The sequence below is a fragment of the Nicrophorus vespilloides genome, unplaced genomic scaffold (genome assembly GCF_001412225.1).
Source record: "Nicrophorus vespilloides isolate i.1.1-1 unplaced genomic scaffold, Nicve_v1.0, whole genome shotgun sequence".
NCBI lineage: Eukaryota > Metazoa > Arthropoda > Insecta > Coleoptera > Silphidae > Nicrophorus > Nicrophorus vespilloides.
In genome coordinates, this window is record NW_017098951.1 from 188024 (window position 1) to 202601 (window position 14578).

General features: G+C 31.9%; 3 protein-coding genes across 3 annotated transcripts; 2 read left to right on the forward strand and 1 right to left on the reverse strand.

Annotated features, from left to right (window-relative positions):
• The first annotated feature begins 652 nt into the window (after nucleotides 1-652).
• On the forward strand, nucleotides 653-10869 carry LOC108563673 (neither inactivation nor afterpotential protein C). The gene is made up of 17 exons (XM_017922414.1): nucleotides 653-743; nucleotides 801-1097; nucleotides 3328-3432; nucleotides 3481-3610; nucleotides 5534-5795; nucleotides 5847-5937; nucleotides 5988-6272; nucleotides 6333-6721; nucleotides 6773-7318; nucleotides 7375-7963; nucleotides 8013-8290; nucleotides 8346-8495; nucleotides 8550-8656; nucleotides 8707-8769; nucleotides 9037-9224; nucleotides 9279-9478; nucleotides 9537-10869. The coding sequence occupies exons 2-17, from the start codon at nucleotides 810-812 to the stop codon at nucleotides 10759-10761; spliced, it is 4896 nt and encodes a 1631-aa protein (XP_017777903.1). The 5' UTR covers nucleotides 653-743; nucleotides 801-809; the 3' UTR covers nucleotides 10762-10869.
• A 475-nt stretch (nucleotides 10870-11344) lies between these two features.
• On the forward strand, nucleotides 11345-12275 carry LOC108563660 (28S ribosomal protein S15, mitochondrial). The gene has a single exon (XM_017922398.1). It carries the CDS (start codon nucleotides 11397-11399, stop codon nucleotides 12225-12227), a length of 831 nt encoding a protein of 276 aa, XP_017777887.1. The 5' UTR covers nucleotides 11345-11396; the 3' UTR covers nucleotides 12228-12275.
• A 134-nt stretch (nucleotides 12276-12409) lies between these two features.
• On the reverse strand, nucleotides 12410-13155 carry LOC108563665 (TM2 domain-containing protein CG10795). Its single transcript, XM_017922403.1, has one exon. It carries the CDS (start codon nucleotides 13008-13010, stop codon nucleotides 12432-12434), a length of 579 nt encoding a protein of 192 aa, XP_017777892.1. The 5' UTR covers nucleotides 13011-13155; the 3' UTR covers nucleotides 12410-12431.
• Between the last annotated feature and the right edge of the window lie 1423 nt (nucleotides 13156-14578).

Consider the following 14578-nt stretch of genomic DNA (forward strand, 5'->3'; position numbering starts at 1 on the left):
TTTTTACGAAACCGCGCATATCCGGTTTAGACAAAAATCATTAAATATCTATAGAATAAATGAATTGTGATTTGTAGCATAAATATTTATTATCGGCTTTACTTACTATATTTCAAATCGCTTCTAAGAAATCTTAATATATATTTTTATTACATATTTATTGCGTTTTTCTTCAAATTCTTTTAGTTTTTTTTTTAAATATATATAATATATTTACCATCATTTTCTTTTAAATTCTTACAACATTTAAAGTAATAATTAGTAAATTGTGAATTGCAGCTTTCTAGATTTTTCAAATATGAGCAGTATAAGAAAATATATTGGCTATACAATGAGTTGATAAATGTTTCATAATGTATATGTTTTATTTGATATTTAGTTATAAATTAATCAATCCTGACAACAGTATTATAAAGATGAATAGTATTATATGCAATAGCTAGTACGTAACAATTTGTAATAGGCGAATCGTATTTATTTTATTGGAATTAAATGCAGATACATAAAGCGCAAATCTATAATTAATTTAATACACGAAAGCAAAACAAAAGTAAATCCTATTCCCCTCCAGTTTAGTATAATTAAATTACATTTCCGGCTTATAAATGTGTATTCATAGCGAGGTCGAGGCTGCATTAAATGAATCCTTTGTAGTGCCTTTGTTCTGAGCTTTCATCGTAAATCCTATTATGAAGTGCATCAGCGGGACTGGATACAGTTGAAAAGTGTTGTCGACGGAGACAGTACGTACTGTGATTGCGGCAGGGAAAATGCTAATAAATAAAGTCTATTTATTTTAGAAATTAACCATGTCGAAACTATCAATAGACGATTTGCCAGATGCCGACGATCGATTCGTTATCGAAGAATGCATCGGTACTGGGATTTGCGGGAAGGTCTTTAGCGCTGTGGATAAAGGGTCGAACGATAGGAGGGTTGCTATTAAAACGCAGAGGGTTAATAGGGAGTCGATGGGTTACATACAGGAGGAACATAGGGTGCTGATGGCCCATTCCGAACATCCTAATATGCCCGATTTCTACGGAGCCTATAGGAAGGTTGGAGAAAGCGAGGACGAGGTTTGGTTCATCCTGGAGGTAAGTTTTAATGATTATTTACAAACGTCGAATTGCTTAATTAGTTCCTTTCCGTTGAGATAAATTGAACATCGAGTTAACGTCTCAATCGGGGCAATAAAATGTTTTGCAATTTAAAATGTATAAATTGTATCGATGCTGGAAAGTATGCGTGTGTGTATGTGTGAGTGTGCGCGTCTTGTATATATTTCCTGTATGGTTGTAAATTAAATGGTGGAATAAAAAGGGGCCTCGACCTGTCTTTAGATAAAGATAAAGAGGATGATATGGTTGAGTGCAAAGCTGAATTACACTCTGGGAATCAAACGAACATGTACTGACTGTCAGTTCAAATCTATATGATGCTAATAAAAATGAAATATACTACACTTCGAACGGCCTGCAACGCATTGGCACAAACAGATACATTTATCCTTACTTATATACTAGCTCTCCTGCTTCTCTTCATCTCTTCTAAAAACGTTTTACAACAAAAATAAACATACGCTCTTCCTCTCACTCCGCCCCAACAACATCTAACCATTTCCTCAATTTAAATCTCCGTTTATATCAGTGCACCTGATTCATTGTTTTCACATCATTTCTCATTTACACTTCTTACCACAAATACTTTCCTTTCTATTCTATTTAAATAATTATCTGTTAATCAATAACCATCAATGTATAGTTTATATAGAAATATGTATTATATTAATACAAAAATGATTCAAAACAATAATAACTAATAAAAAATTTAGGTGACAAAGTATGTCAATTTTATTAATATTAACTTACATGTAAAGTATATTTTACCATCAAATATTTCATCTACTTATTTATCTAATTACAAATCAAAATCAATCACACCGATTTTGATTATGAATTATAAGGTAGATTTTATTAATGGTATTGACACATTTTTTCGATTTTTCGATATTTTCAAATATATTAAAAATATAACAACATATTCATACTAAATTTGTCCCATAATCTTTTTTTTTAATATGCAGAAATGTTAGTGCTCTTGTATGTTGTTATACAATAAATTTAGTATTTCATTTTTAGTAAATGTAATAAAACATTCATCAAAATATGCAATATATGACCTAATCTATATTTCTAGTTATATTAATTAAAATAAATCAATATATTCTTAAAATTTCAATCAGAAATAAAACAAAGTTTTCCATTTATTTTATCGTGTAAAAACAGTACATGTCTAAATCAGCTAAAGAATACAAGTTTTTAAATATTCAATGCTTAATTCTACTTATTCCTTACTAATTTATATTACTTTTCCTATTTCAATATTAACTTTCTTTTTAATTTTAGTTACTTGATACTGCAAGCTATTATAAACCATAAAATTTTATGAGCTTTTATGAATTGCTAGAATTTTTACCATTATTATTGGATGATATGTTATATATTGCTTAAATTACTTAAATTTATTTTTGAATTAATTCATGCTAACTATGTTTTACATTCACCTGGTATTATCTGTGTACTATGCGGTTTTATGTATTGTTCCATTGTTAACCTTTTTCTTTTGAAGGGGGTTGAACAATAGTGGAATTATCGTTTTGTATTCGTGTATCGTTTGCAATACTTTGTTCATTGTCATACAAATACTACATGCAGTGATCGTATATTTCTTACAATTTACGGATATAAAACAAATGCGATATTATATATGTTTAGAGCACTACATAAATTTCAATTGAAATATTCTAAATATCTAAATATCTTTTTTATAATAATAATAATAATTTATTAGCCAAACATCAATACATAAAAAAAATACATTCTATTCATAAATAAATTCTAACATAAAATTTAAAAAAATATATATTAATAGGCTGGCTAACGGCCTAGGTCTTTCCGCCCAAATAATTCTACTTTTTTATATTTGCTCACTATTCACCTTTTAAAATAATCTGTAATTTCTTGATTTATTATCTAAAACTAAGGTATTTTTATTTGAATATCATTCAATCTTAGGTTTATTAAAAGTAAGTTAATTTCTAGTGTGTCCTCTTCAAAACTTTTATTAATATTTATTTTAATAAAGAAACAAAACAATCTAATTTTTATAATAAACACATTACATTTAAACTACGTTGCGTTATATTAAAACGTACAAAAAGTAGTATTGAAGTGAATAATATTAAACAAAGGGCTATTGAAACAAGCCTTAATTTGTATATTTTAATTGAGCTACATTTTAATATATTGTTTTCTTTTAATTAAGTTATGCGAAGGAGGTTCAGCAATTGACTTAGTAAATGGACTTCTTTATAAAAACAGAAGGATGGGCGAAGAGCACATTGCTTACATTCTGAAGGAAATAATCAAGGTATGAAGTTCACAAGACTGAACAAAAACTAAGACACTATTTTTTAAGGCGATAATGCACCTTCATGAAAATCGTGTGATGCATCGTGATATTAAAGCAAGCAACATTTTACTAACAAAGGATGGAGACGTCAAATTAGCCGATTTTGGACTATCAAGACATCTCAGCAGTACTTTAGGTATGGTCTAAACTTAAACATAAAATGATGTGCGTTTTTTTTAAATTACTTTCGGAAAGATAATTCAATTATAAATACAATAATAGAAGCGACACATCCAATGATATAAAAATAAAATATTTCCCGTAAATGATGCAAGGAAAGCGGGGAATGATCAATTTTATTCATTGTATAATATTTACTTTCTCTTAAAAATAATTCATCCAATTTTGTTTTTTTCCAATGCGATCTTATACCGCTTTCGTGTATTATGGTAAGATACTTGTCGAAATGTGTTTTCAATGGGTTCCCGAATTTTATAGCGTAGCACTTCATTCCTGGATATGCTACATCCTTCATAATCATCTGCCTAACTGTTCCTTTTAAATTGTTCTCTTTCAGCATAACCGCGTAATTCGCAAAAGATTTCTTCAAAACAACTCCGTAGTTCCCATGCTGCTTAATTTTATTCTCCAACTGCGTTTTATTCAATATTATTATTCGATCAGCCATCTCCTCGAATTCGGTGTCTCCGTTCTTCAAAAGCAATTCCTTAAAGATGGGTAATGTGTACACATTCATACCAGAGTTTTCAACATCCTCGAAGGTTTCCAATTGCTTTGGTACACGGAAAACTGTAAATCTACTCGATAATTGCGAGCCGATGAATAAAATCACGTAGAAGCAGTAAATCAGAAAGAGTACTAAAAGTATCCGTCCTCGTTTAGTACTTCTCGAATTCACAGGCTGCATCAGCAGCAAACCAATCCAACTTATCAATGTGACATTCCCGATACCAAGCTTCAAAACCATTAAGAAAATAATTATGAAGCAGATGATCAAAATGCGAATTTCCTTAGTAAAAATCGATCTGTATTTGGTGGTCATAACGCGTGGTTTTTCAGGAACCAGACACACGAGATCGTCACGCTCCAACGGATATAAGTATTCAATCAGATTGTTGTACGTCGATAAAATCAATCTGGAATTCAAGGCAACATCGCTATGGTTATAAACCAAATCTGCAATCGCTCCAGTTAGTCTCGAAATATCTCCGTACCTCTCCCCATCCGTCGGCTGGAATATTCTTGGGGTCGCATTAAAATAACCCGCTAAATTCATCGCAGTTAAGAAATCGAGTCCATCATCAAATAAACTGGTTTCATCTTTATTATTGTTGAACAAATTGATTCTCAACTCTTTTCCCCACAAATTTTTGTACAAATCACGAAAGAAAAATCCGTTCTTCGCCTTAATAGCAAAGTTATCTTTGAATGGATTGTAATTATAAAACTTGCAGTTCTCCAAAACGAAAATGACGTTGTAAATTTCGTACTTGGAACACAAACGAAAAAATATATCCACATCTTGTTTTTTTAATTTCTTGGAGGCTACGAATACCAAACAGTCCCTCATTCTCCAAAAGAATATTCTGCGAATGTTATCAATCACTTCTTGAGCTTTATCGAAATTATTAAAGAACGCTACATAAACCTTGCTCTCCTCGTAAACCGATTTCGATCCGTGCATCTTTATGAATTCATTGTTGAATAGAAGTATTGAGTCTCTGTCGGATTTAATTGTATAAATTGGATTAATCGTGATCTGCGATATCAATTGCAACTCGAGAATGCTATTATTTCCTAATAATATTATTGTATGTGTCTTGCTAAAAATATTTTTTAAGTTTTCATAAAGACATTCAGAAAATCTTTCTTTGAAAACGTATTTTCCAATGTGCACTTGACATGTTGTCACTGTGATGATAACGAGTAATGTTAATGTTAACTTTAGCATGACTGACTTTATTCTAAATGAAGTCGCTTGCTTTTATACACGATGAAAGTAATAACAAAAGTTTTCGACAAGTTTTATTTACCGTCGCGTCTGGGCGCATTTGTTTATTTGAAGACCATTAAATGTGTAATAGGTATTCTATTTTAGGTAAAAGTGATTCTTGCATTGGCTCCCCTTGCTGGATGGCCCCTGAAGTGGTAATTAGCAATCCTGATGACAACGAAAGCGGATACGGAAATAGGGCTGACATTTGGGCAATAGGGATCACAGCCATAGAATTGGCTGAAGGTTTAGCACCATTTGAAAATATGCATCCTACCAGAGCTATGTTCCAGATTGTGAGAAATCCACCGCCCACTTTATACAGACCTGCTAGTTGGTCGGAAAGTTTCAATGATTTTATTAACGAGTATGCTTTTTAAATATTTTGTTTTTCTTATTTTACCATGTTTTACTTTAGATGTTTAGTTAAAAACCCAGAACATCGACCATTTATAATGGAACTTTTGGAACATCCATTTCTGGGCGAAGTTCCAGAAAACAATTATCATGTAAATTTTCAAAATCAAGAAAGTAAATCCTATAATCAGAATTTTTGCAGCTCTCTCAAGAAATCAAGAGTTTAATTCAAGACTACTCACGTTGTGGAAAACAACATTCGAAATACGAAGATACACTTGTTAATACCAATTTCTATAAGCGGTCCAGAGACGATCGAATGGAAAAAATGTACGTGGAAGATTTAGCAGCATTGGATAAGTTATCCGAGGAGACAATAATACAAGAACTTCAAGCACGGATGAAGCAATTACAATACCATACCTTCGTTGGAGATATTTTGCTTGTTTTAAATCCAAACGAAAACCACGATATTTATGGAGAAGAAGTATTTGAAGAAAAAAAAATATATTTTAAATAAATTTTATTTTATATAACATTCTTGCAGTATCACAAAAAGTATGTATTCAAATCGAGATCCAACAATCCTCCTCACATTTACGCTGTGGCTGATAGCGCATATCAAGATGCGTTGCATCACTATGTGCCACAAAACATTGTTCTCTGTGGTGAAACAGGATCTGGGAAAACAACCACTTGCCTCCACTTACTTGATCATCTTCTATATATGGGAAAAAACGAAAACATTAACAACGAACGAATCTCGAAAGGAATGAAACTGATCCACGCCTTGACACATGCATCAACTCCGATGAACGACTATTCCACAAGATGTGTCTTGAAAACGGAAATTACTTATGGTAAAACCGGAAAAGTTTCCGGTGCTATATTTAATGTTGTACAACTAGAAAAGTGGCGTGTTTCATCCGTAGAAATGTACTGCTTCAATATTACTGTTTACAATTTGTTTCAATCTTATTTTTTTAGGAACCAATCAAACTATAATATGTTGTATTATTTATATGATGGGTTAAATAAAGAGAATAAGCTAAATGAATATAATCTTTCACCGGGAAGGAAACATCGCTATTTGAGGATTCCTAAAGATAGTCCCATGAAAAATCGTCCAAGAGATGATCCAGAAAGAAATGCAAAACAATTAAAAGAGTTCGTTGAAACTTTGAACATGTTTCAATTTACAGATGAACAAATTGAGAGCATATTTAAAAGTCTAGCATCTATTTTGATTTTGGGAGACGTTAGATTCAAAGAATTGTCCATTAATATGGCCGAAATAGAAAACGAGGACATGGTACAGAAAGCGGCTAAACTCTTGGATATAGACGAGAAGAAGTTGAGTTGGGCTTTGACCAACTATTGTTTGATTAAGAAGGGATCTGCGGTTCGACGAAAACATAATTGCGACGAAGCTAGAGATGCAAGGGATGTTTTAGCAAACACAATTTATACGCGTCTCGTCGATTATATAGTAAATTACATTAATTACAAACTATCTTATGGAAGGGCGATATTGTAATTTTATTAATATCGAATATTGTAAATTGATTGATTATTTATTATTATTTTAGTGGACATGAGTATACAGTGAAACTTTTAGATTTTTTCGGATTCGAAAGTTACAGAGAAAACCATCTTCCCCAATTGTTAATAAACACGTTTAATGAGCAACTTCACTATCACTTTCTGCAACGAATTTTCGCCTGGGAAGCATTGGAGATGACCGAAGAAGAAGTTCCCTTTACACCATTGCATTATTATGACAACAAGAACACTTTGGATCAAATTTTAGGGAAACCGGAAGGCGTTATTACACTAATAGATGATGCGTCAAAGATGGGTCATGGCGGAGAATACGTTATAGATTATCTCAATAATGCAGATCATGAGAAAGTTAAAGTCTTATCCCAAATGGAATTCAGCATTTCGCACTTTACAGGCTCCGTTTCATATAATGCTAAAGAAATGGCAGACAGAAACCGCGATTTCTTGCCACCAGAGATCATCGAATCGCTTCGACTCTCAAAAGATTGCATCATCAAGTCGTTTTTTGTTAATAAACTTACGAAAACAGGAAACCTGTTTACATCATTCGATGAGAATTCCGTTACGAATAAAAGTAAACCCAAATGTAGTTCATCTTCGGAAGACGAAAATAAGGTTTTTATATATTTTTTAAAACGTAATTGGTATTAATACTATGTTTTAGGGTGCTGCGCATCAATATTCGCAAATAAAAAAAATGCGCACTTCGGCTTCAACTTTTCGGTCTTTATGCTTGGATATACTTAAAGAGCTTTCGGTTGGTGGAGGCGCCGGGGGAACCCACTTTGTAAAGTGCATTCGGTCCGATTTGGAGGGTCAACCAGGCGGATTTCATACAGAAATAATTAAACAACAGCTACGAGCAATGGCTGTGTTAGATACAGCAAGGGCAAGGCAGAAGGGTTATCCGCATAGAATTTCGTTTTCGGAATTTTTGCGCAGGTTAATTAGTAATACCTTACAAAAAGAACATAATAAACTGATATAATTTTTTTAGATATAAATTTTTGGCATTTGATTTTGATGAAAATGTTGAAATATGCAAGGATAACTGCAGATTGCTTCTGGTGAGATTAAAAATGGAAGGTTGGCTAATTGGCAAGACCAAAGTATTCTTGAAATATTACAATGAGGAGTATTTAGCAAGGTTAGTTCATACTAGAACGAAGAGTTTAGTGCAGTAAAATTTATTTAATTCTAGATTGTATGAAACTCAAGTGAAGAAAATTATTAAGATTCAGAGCATGCTACGGGGCTTTTTAGCTAAAATGAGGATGAAAAAGAGATTGGCTGGTGACCAAAAAAAACGTAAGTTTAATAAAATTTAGTTCGATCAAACTACAGTTACTTTTCATTAGAATATCACCAAAGCACCGAAGGGGAAATGGACGAAGAAAAAGCGGCTCTTGTCCTACAAAAAGGTATAAAGGTGTAAATTATTACACTATTAATCCTGATACACGTTTTTAAAATGACCTATAAATCAATATTTATATACATTGAATTATACGTGCATCTAGGATATTAATTAAATATATTGAAAATATGCACTTTCTAACACGTAACTAACTTCGAAATTATTTGTTTTAGTTGTCGATCAGGCAGATGAAACAGTCGACAACGGAATAGATGATTCCGAAGTTAGTTCTTAATAAAAGGAATCGATAATGCCACGTTTTCATTTTTAGCATATCGTGGTGTAGCTAGTAGAAAAGGATACAACACATTAGTAGAATCTCAGTACGAGAAACTAGATGCAGACACGTGTAATTTTATTAGATTTTTTTGTATGAAATGGAAAGCTAAATCTATATTTCAAGTACTTCTTCAATATAGAGCGGCCACGCATCACGAGCTTTTCAATCTCTCCCAACAGGTTAAGTTTTATAAATAAATTCTTCAATAATTAGTTAATAAGCTTAATTTTTAGATCCATTTGTTTAACCAACACTTGGTATACAATTTACAAAAATTTAACAACAACATTGGTAGAGATTTGATCGATTCTCACGCTCAACCGAGCACATGGTTAGGAGAAAGGAAACCGGCTATATTGAAATTACCATTCAGGTTAAATGATATACCGTATTTCGACACTTCCTACATGTGCGATCCTTTAACAAATCCTTGGTAAGAAAACTTACAGATTATTATGAAATGTTTATATTCAAATTGAACTTTTTACTAGGAATACAATAGAAAAGGAAGAGGATTGGGACGCTCCTTTCCGTTGGAGAGAAACAGTGTCTTCGCAAATAACATTATCGCTCTTGAAAGAAGAACAAGAAAATAAAATTTGCAAACCGTATTCCGCCCATTGCAAGCCCCATCCCACTCTCCATAATCCTTACATCGAATACATCAGTAATATACCTTATAATAGGGATCCCAACGTACCAATTAAACGATTGTCTGCCATAGGAACTGACCCAGATTTTTCAAACTGTCCTATAAATATTATGAACCCCAATTATTCCGAGCACAAGACTTTTCAGCCACCACCGCCACCAATGATGAACTCTCCGATAACCTATAACAATAGTCCATACAAGAATGGTGATAATGAAAATTATATGCATTCTAGAAAACAAACGTTTGATTCGCCAAAAAAATATTCCCACCAGCATGAACGCAGAGACTCTCATTCCGGATACGCTAAGTTCAAAAATCATATGGATTATGAACAATCAAACAATAAGTATGATTTTCGCGATAAAGAATATAATAGCCCCAAAAACCATCGAAATAAAGCAAGAGATTTTAAAGATTTTCAAGAAAAGGAAAGTTATAATCAACCTCATGGCTATAATAGTAACAAAGAGCAGGAGTATCAAAAACTGGACGTCAGACAGTCGTACAGCTCACAACGAAATTCTCTTAAAAAAGTATACGATTCCCCAAAATCAAATAATAAGTACTCGATCCCAAAGGAAGGAGATAATTATAGCCCTAAAACAAAGCACTCATCAAAGGAATACGAATCACCCAAATACTCATACAACAAAGAAAAGCTCGATTATAGTCCAAGAATGGGATACCCCAAACCAGCAACTAAAGATAACGATTACATAAAATCAAACAGTTCTTACAGATCGAACAATCCTGGTCAAGTTGTTAATCCCATAACGGAGTTGAAAAGCTTAGGAAAACGTGATAGTATTTCCGATGATGAACCGCCCTTCAATTTTCAGGGAATGCTGCGTAAAACAAAAATTACTCGAAATTCTGTAAAGGAAACGTTTGAAAATATAAGGTCTTACTCGTTGAAGAAAAAGAACGATTATAACAATGAGAGCGAGAAAAGTAGCAGAAACAGTACGTTGAGAAAAATTAAGTCCATGGATCATCTGAATAGCGAAAAATTAGAGTTGGCTCCCGGTATCTTCATGGAAGGCGTAGTTGCTGATCTATAAATTGTAATCATACATAATATTAAAATTACTTTTAGTGCTTAAAAATGTATCCGCTTTTCACAGTAAATTATAATTATATAATTATAATAAAGCATAGATTATTCTGTTAACATTATATTATGTATTAAAACTGTAACCAATTGTATTAATTAAAATATTTAGTTACTTACACTATTTACTTTCTTACAACAATTATTTTTGTATTAAATCAATAATATATTAAATCTTTACTTAAAAGATGTGATAAAAATCATTGAAAATTTACTTTATCACATACAGAGTAATTATAAGCATAGTAAACAATATTCATGAAAAAAAAAAGTCTAAAATAAGTTTAACAATATTATGTTTCTTTAAGATAAAACTAAAATTGTTTCCACTGAATTTGTATCACCATGTAGAAATATTAAGGGATCCAAGATTGATTGGTTGCCTACGTTAAATTTATCTTACCAACTAAAATTATAGTTAATTCAAAATTGCTCATTACACACCTTTACAAGATATTAATCATTTGTAACAAATTCAACAATAATATTTAATATTTTTTTAATTAATTGAAGAAATATGATAAAATCACGTCTAACATTTATTGTCAAAAGTCAAAATCCTAACCTATAATTATTGTAACAACAATGAATGCGATTTGCTCCTCGATCAAATTGATCCCTTCAAATTTAAGTAATTTGGGGTCTCTGAGAAATTACGCATTTAAAAGTGATTTAAAAATAAAATGGACAAAACCGGAAAAAATCGCATGCTTCAGACCGGAAAAAAGCGGTGATTTAGAGGGTATGCCAGACATTGATAAATCAAGATACCCGTTACAATTCAAGAACTGCAAAGAGTTGGAAAACGCCGACGAAAATGTGAAAAGATTGTTTTCCCTGCAGTTTCATCGCAGGTCACAACATACAAATGTTTACATCAATGATATGATGGATCAAGTGCGAAGACATCCTATGGACAAAGGATCAATGGAAGCTAGAATTGCCAGGTGGACAGGAGCTATTAGGTCACTCCAAATCCAGATGGATGTGCATCCAAGAAACAAGAAAGCCAAAGTTAATTTGAAGGAGTTGATTGAGAAACGTAACAAACATCTGAAGTATTTAAGAAACTGGGATTACAGGAGGTTTGAGTGGCTTTTGGAGAATCTACAGATTGCCTATAAACCAGTTCCATCCGAGTATGAAAGAGTCAGCAGGAAAGGCTCTCTGACTAAGCTAACTCAAATTTATTGCGATAATGTTGTCCAGGAAAGGTTGGATACTTACAGAGAACAATTACAGGAAGAACAACCAAAGTTTTTGGAAGAAAAGATTAATACATTGGAATTCCTCCAACAAGAGCAGAAGGACTGTGGTGTTGAAGTTACAATAACCCAAGAAGATATTGACAAAGTCAAGGAAAAGTTGAAGGTACTTCTTGAAGAGAAAGCAAAAAAAGCAGAGGATCTTGAATGAGCAACTGTATATTCAATTAGTTAAAATAAAATTTATTATTTATAAATACTTATATACATTTTATCGGAAGTTCCAAATATTACATTTTGTTATCCTTTTTATGTCTCTTAACTTAATATTTTATTGAAAAATAGGAAACATTTTTAAATTATTATAAATTTATAAAATTTACAATTCTGGTAGAGTTTACAAAACAAAGAATAATCACCAATCATCTTGCCTCAATCTATATGTCCAATTATCACTTCTAATCACTTCAACTGCTGGTCCATAATATGGCATTACATAATGGGAACCATCAGCTGGACCCACATATTGTGTAGCTATCAATACAATGTCAATTAATTGACCAATAAACATGAAACCCAAGGTGCAAAACTTGGCTAAACCAATAGCTGGATAACCCAAGTAAAACCTGTCAGCACCAAACATTCCAAGGAACACCGAAAGCAACATTGAGGTCTCAAATGAGTAACCATTAGTCCACTTGCAAGGCATCTCTTTAAAGAATGTAGAATTTCCAGTTTCAGTGCAATTGAGACCTTCAACAGCAGTACATTGTATCTTCGCCTTGTTATTTTTTTGGCAATTCTTAAGCTGTTGGGTTTTAGGATCTATGTGATCTATGCTTGGATCTGGGCACATGAACTGACCCATTCTTAAATGTTTACACTCAACATTATGAATCACTGAAGACTCCTTAACTGCTACACTCCAAGATCCCACAGTGTCCACAAAACTAATATAAGATATATATAAAACAAAATATTGTAATTTCAACATTTTATTAATATTCACTGCACTTTAAATCATCCCTTAGTCCACTGGGGTCTAAGTCGCTTGTTAATAAATTCGCCACTTTTACAAATTGCTGCCACAACAACAACAGTCTGACTCAGCATACCAAATTAACAAAAAAAATCACACACACACATTGCATGCAGAAATATGAGAAATATGTTGTATAACCACTGCAGTGGCGTTCCTTAGTGCATGGAGAGCACATAACGCGGCGCCACAAGTACCAGCAAATATAGCGCTAAATAATTTGAAATTTCAAACAATAAAATACTTTCGCATATATTTTACCTATATTTACTTTATCCTTTCAAATAGTTTTTATTGCTTTAACGTTTTCGCACTATTTACATTTACCAAAACTGCTTGACTACTTTTAACAGAGTTTGTTCTGATCCAAATAAGTTTAATTATTATTATTAAACATTTTAGTCTTTCTTATGACTTATATTACTACTAATTAGTCTATTAATTAGCGAGTATTGTTAAATTAGTAGGATGGCGATAAAATCCTTGTACTATTGGATATATTTAATTAATTTATTTTAGCTTTCCAGTCTGATTGAAGGAACATTTGTGAGGATAAGGTGGGATCAATTTAATTAATTTATTTTAGGCTATTTAGAATTTCATTTAGGATTTAAATAAACTGAACTACAAGTAAACTCCAGTAAGTGTATATTTAAAATGTATTGCACAATAGTAAACAAATATAACTATTCAGAAATGAGATACACTTGTCCAGTTCTGGGATGTATATCCAAAAATGCAAACATTGTACTGAAAATATTGCACCTCTCCAATATGCTTCAGATCATTTTCTGTTAGCCATTATAGGCCTATGCCAACAAAATATCCTTTTTCATTCCTGACTTTGTTGGTACTTTTACATGCTGGATTGAGTAGGTTTGATTACTTGACTTACTCAACTACTTGTTGTGAAAACCATATTTGATTCATTATGTTATTTCATCTGCAAAATGGAGAAATTAATTAGTACAGACGTATGAAATATCTAAACATTAGTTAATCAGGAAATAACGAATGTAAGGGTAAGAATATATTAGTAATTTTTATTTATTTCAATACATTATTTTTAGATTTAGTGAGTAGTAGTAAAATTAACTAATATATGTGATACCGAACTTGTAATAATATAATTGAACATTTAGTTGGCTAAATTTACAGAGAAGCCTGTAATGATTTATGTAATTGTGTAAAGTGTGAGCTTCGTTGCGTATGGCTGTGGCATCCACATTCTCGACATTTATTAAATTATTTGGTGATATTTTACATATATAATTTACTTTTATATTATCTAATATTACTATTCATTGCAAATTATACAATTACATAAATCATTGTCAATTACATAATTTCGATTGTCGGGATTATGGTAGTCGGGATTTCGATACACTCGGGATTTTAATAGACGGTCTTTCAGTTGTCGGGCTTGCGATATAGACCCATATATATATATATATTTTTTAATAAATAATTTTAAATTTATGAAATAAATTATAAATGATTTTTAAATTTACGAGAAATATATT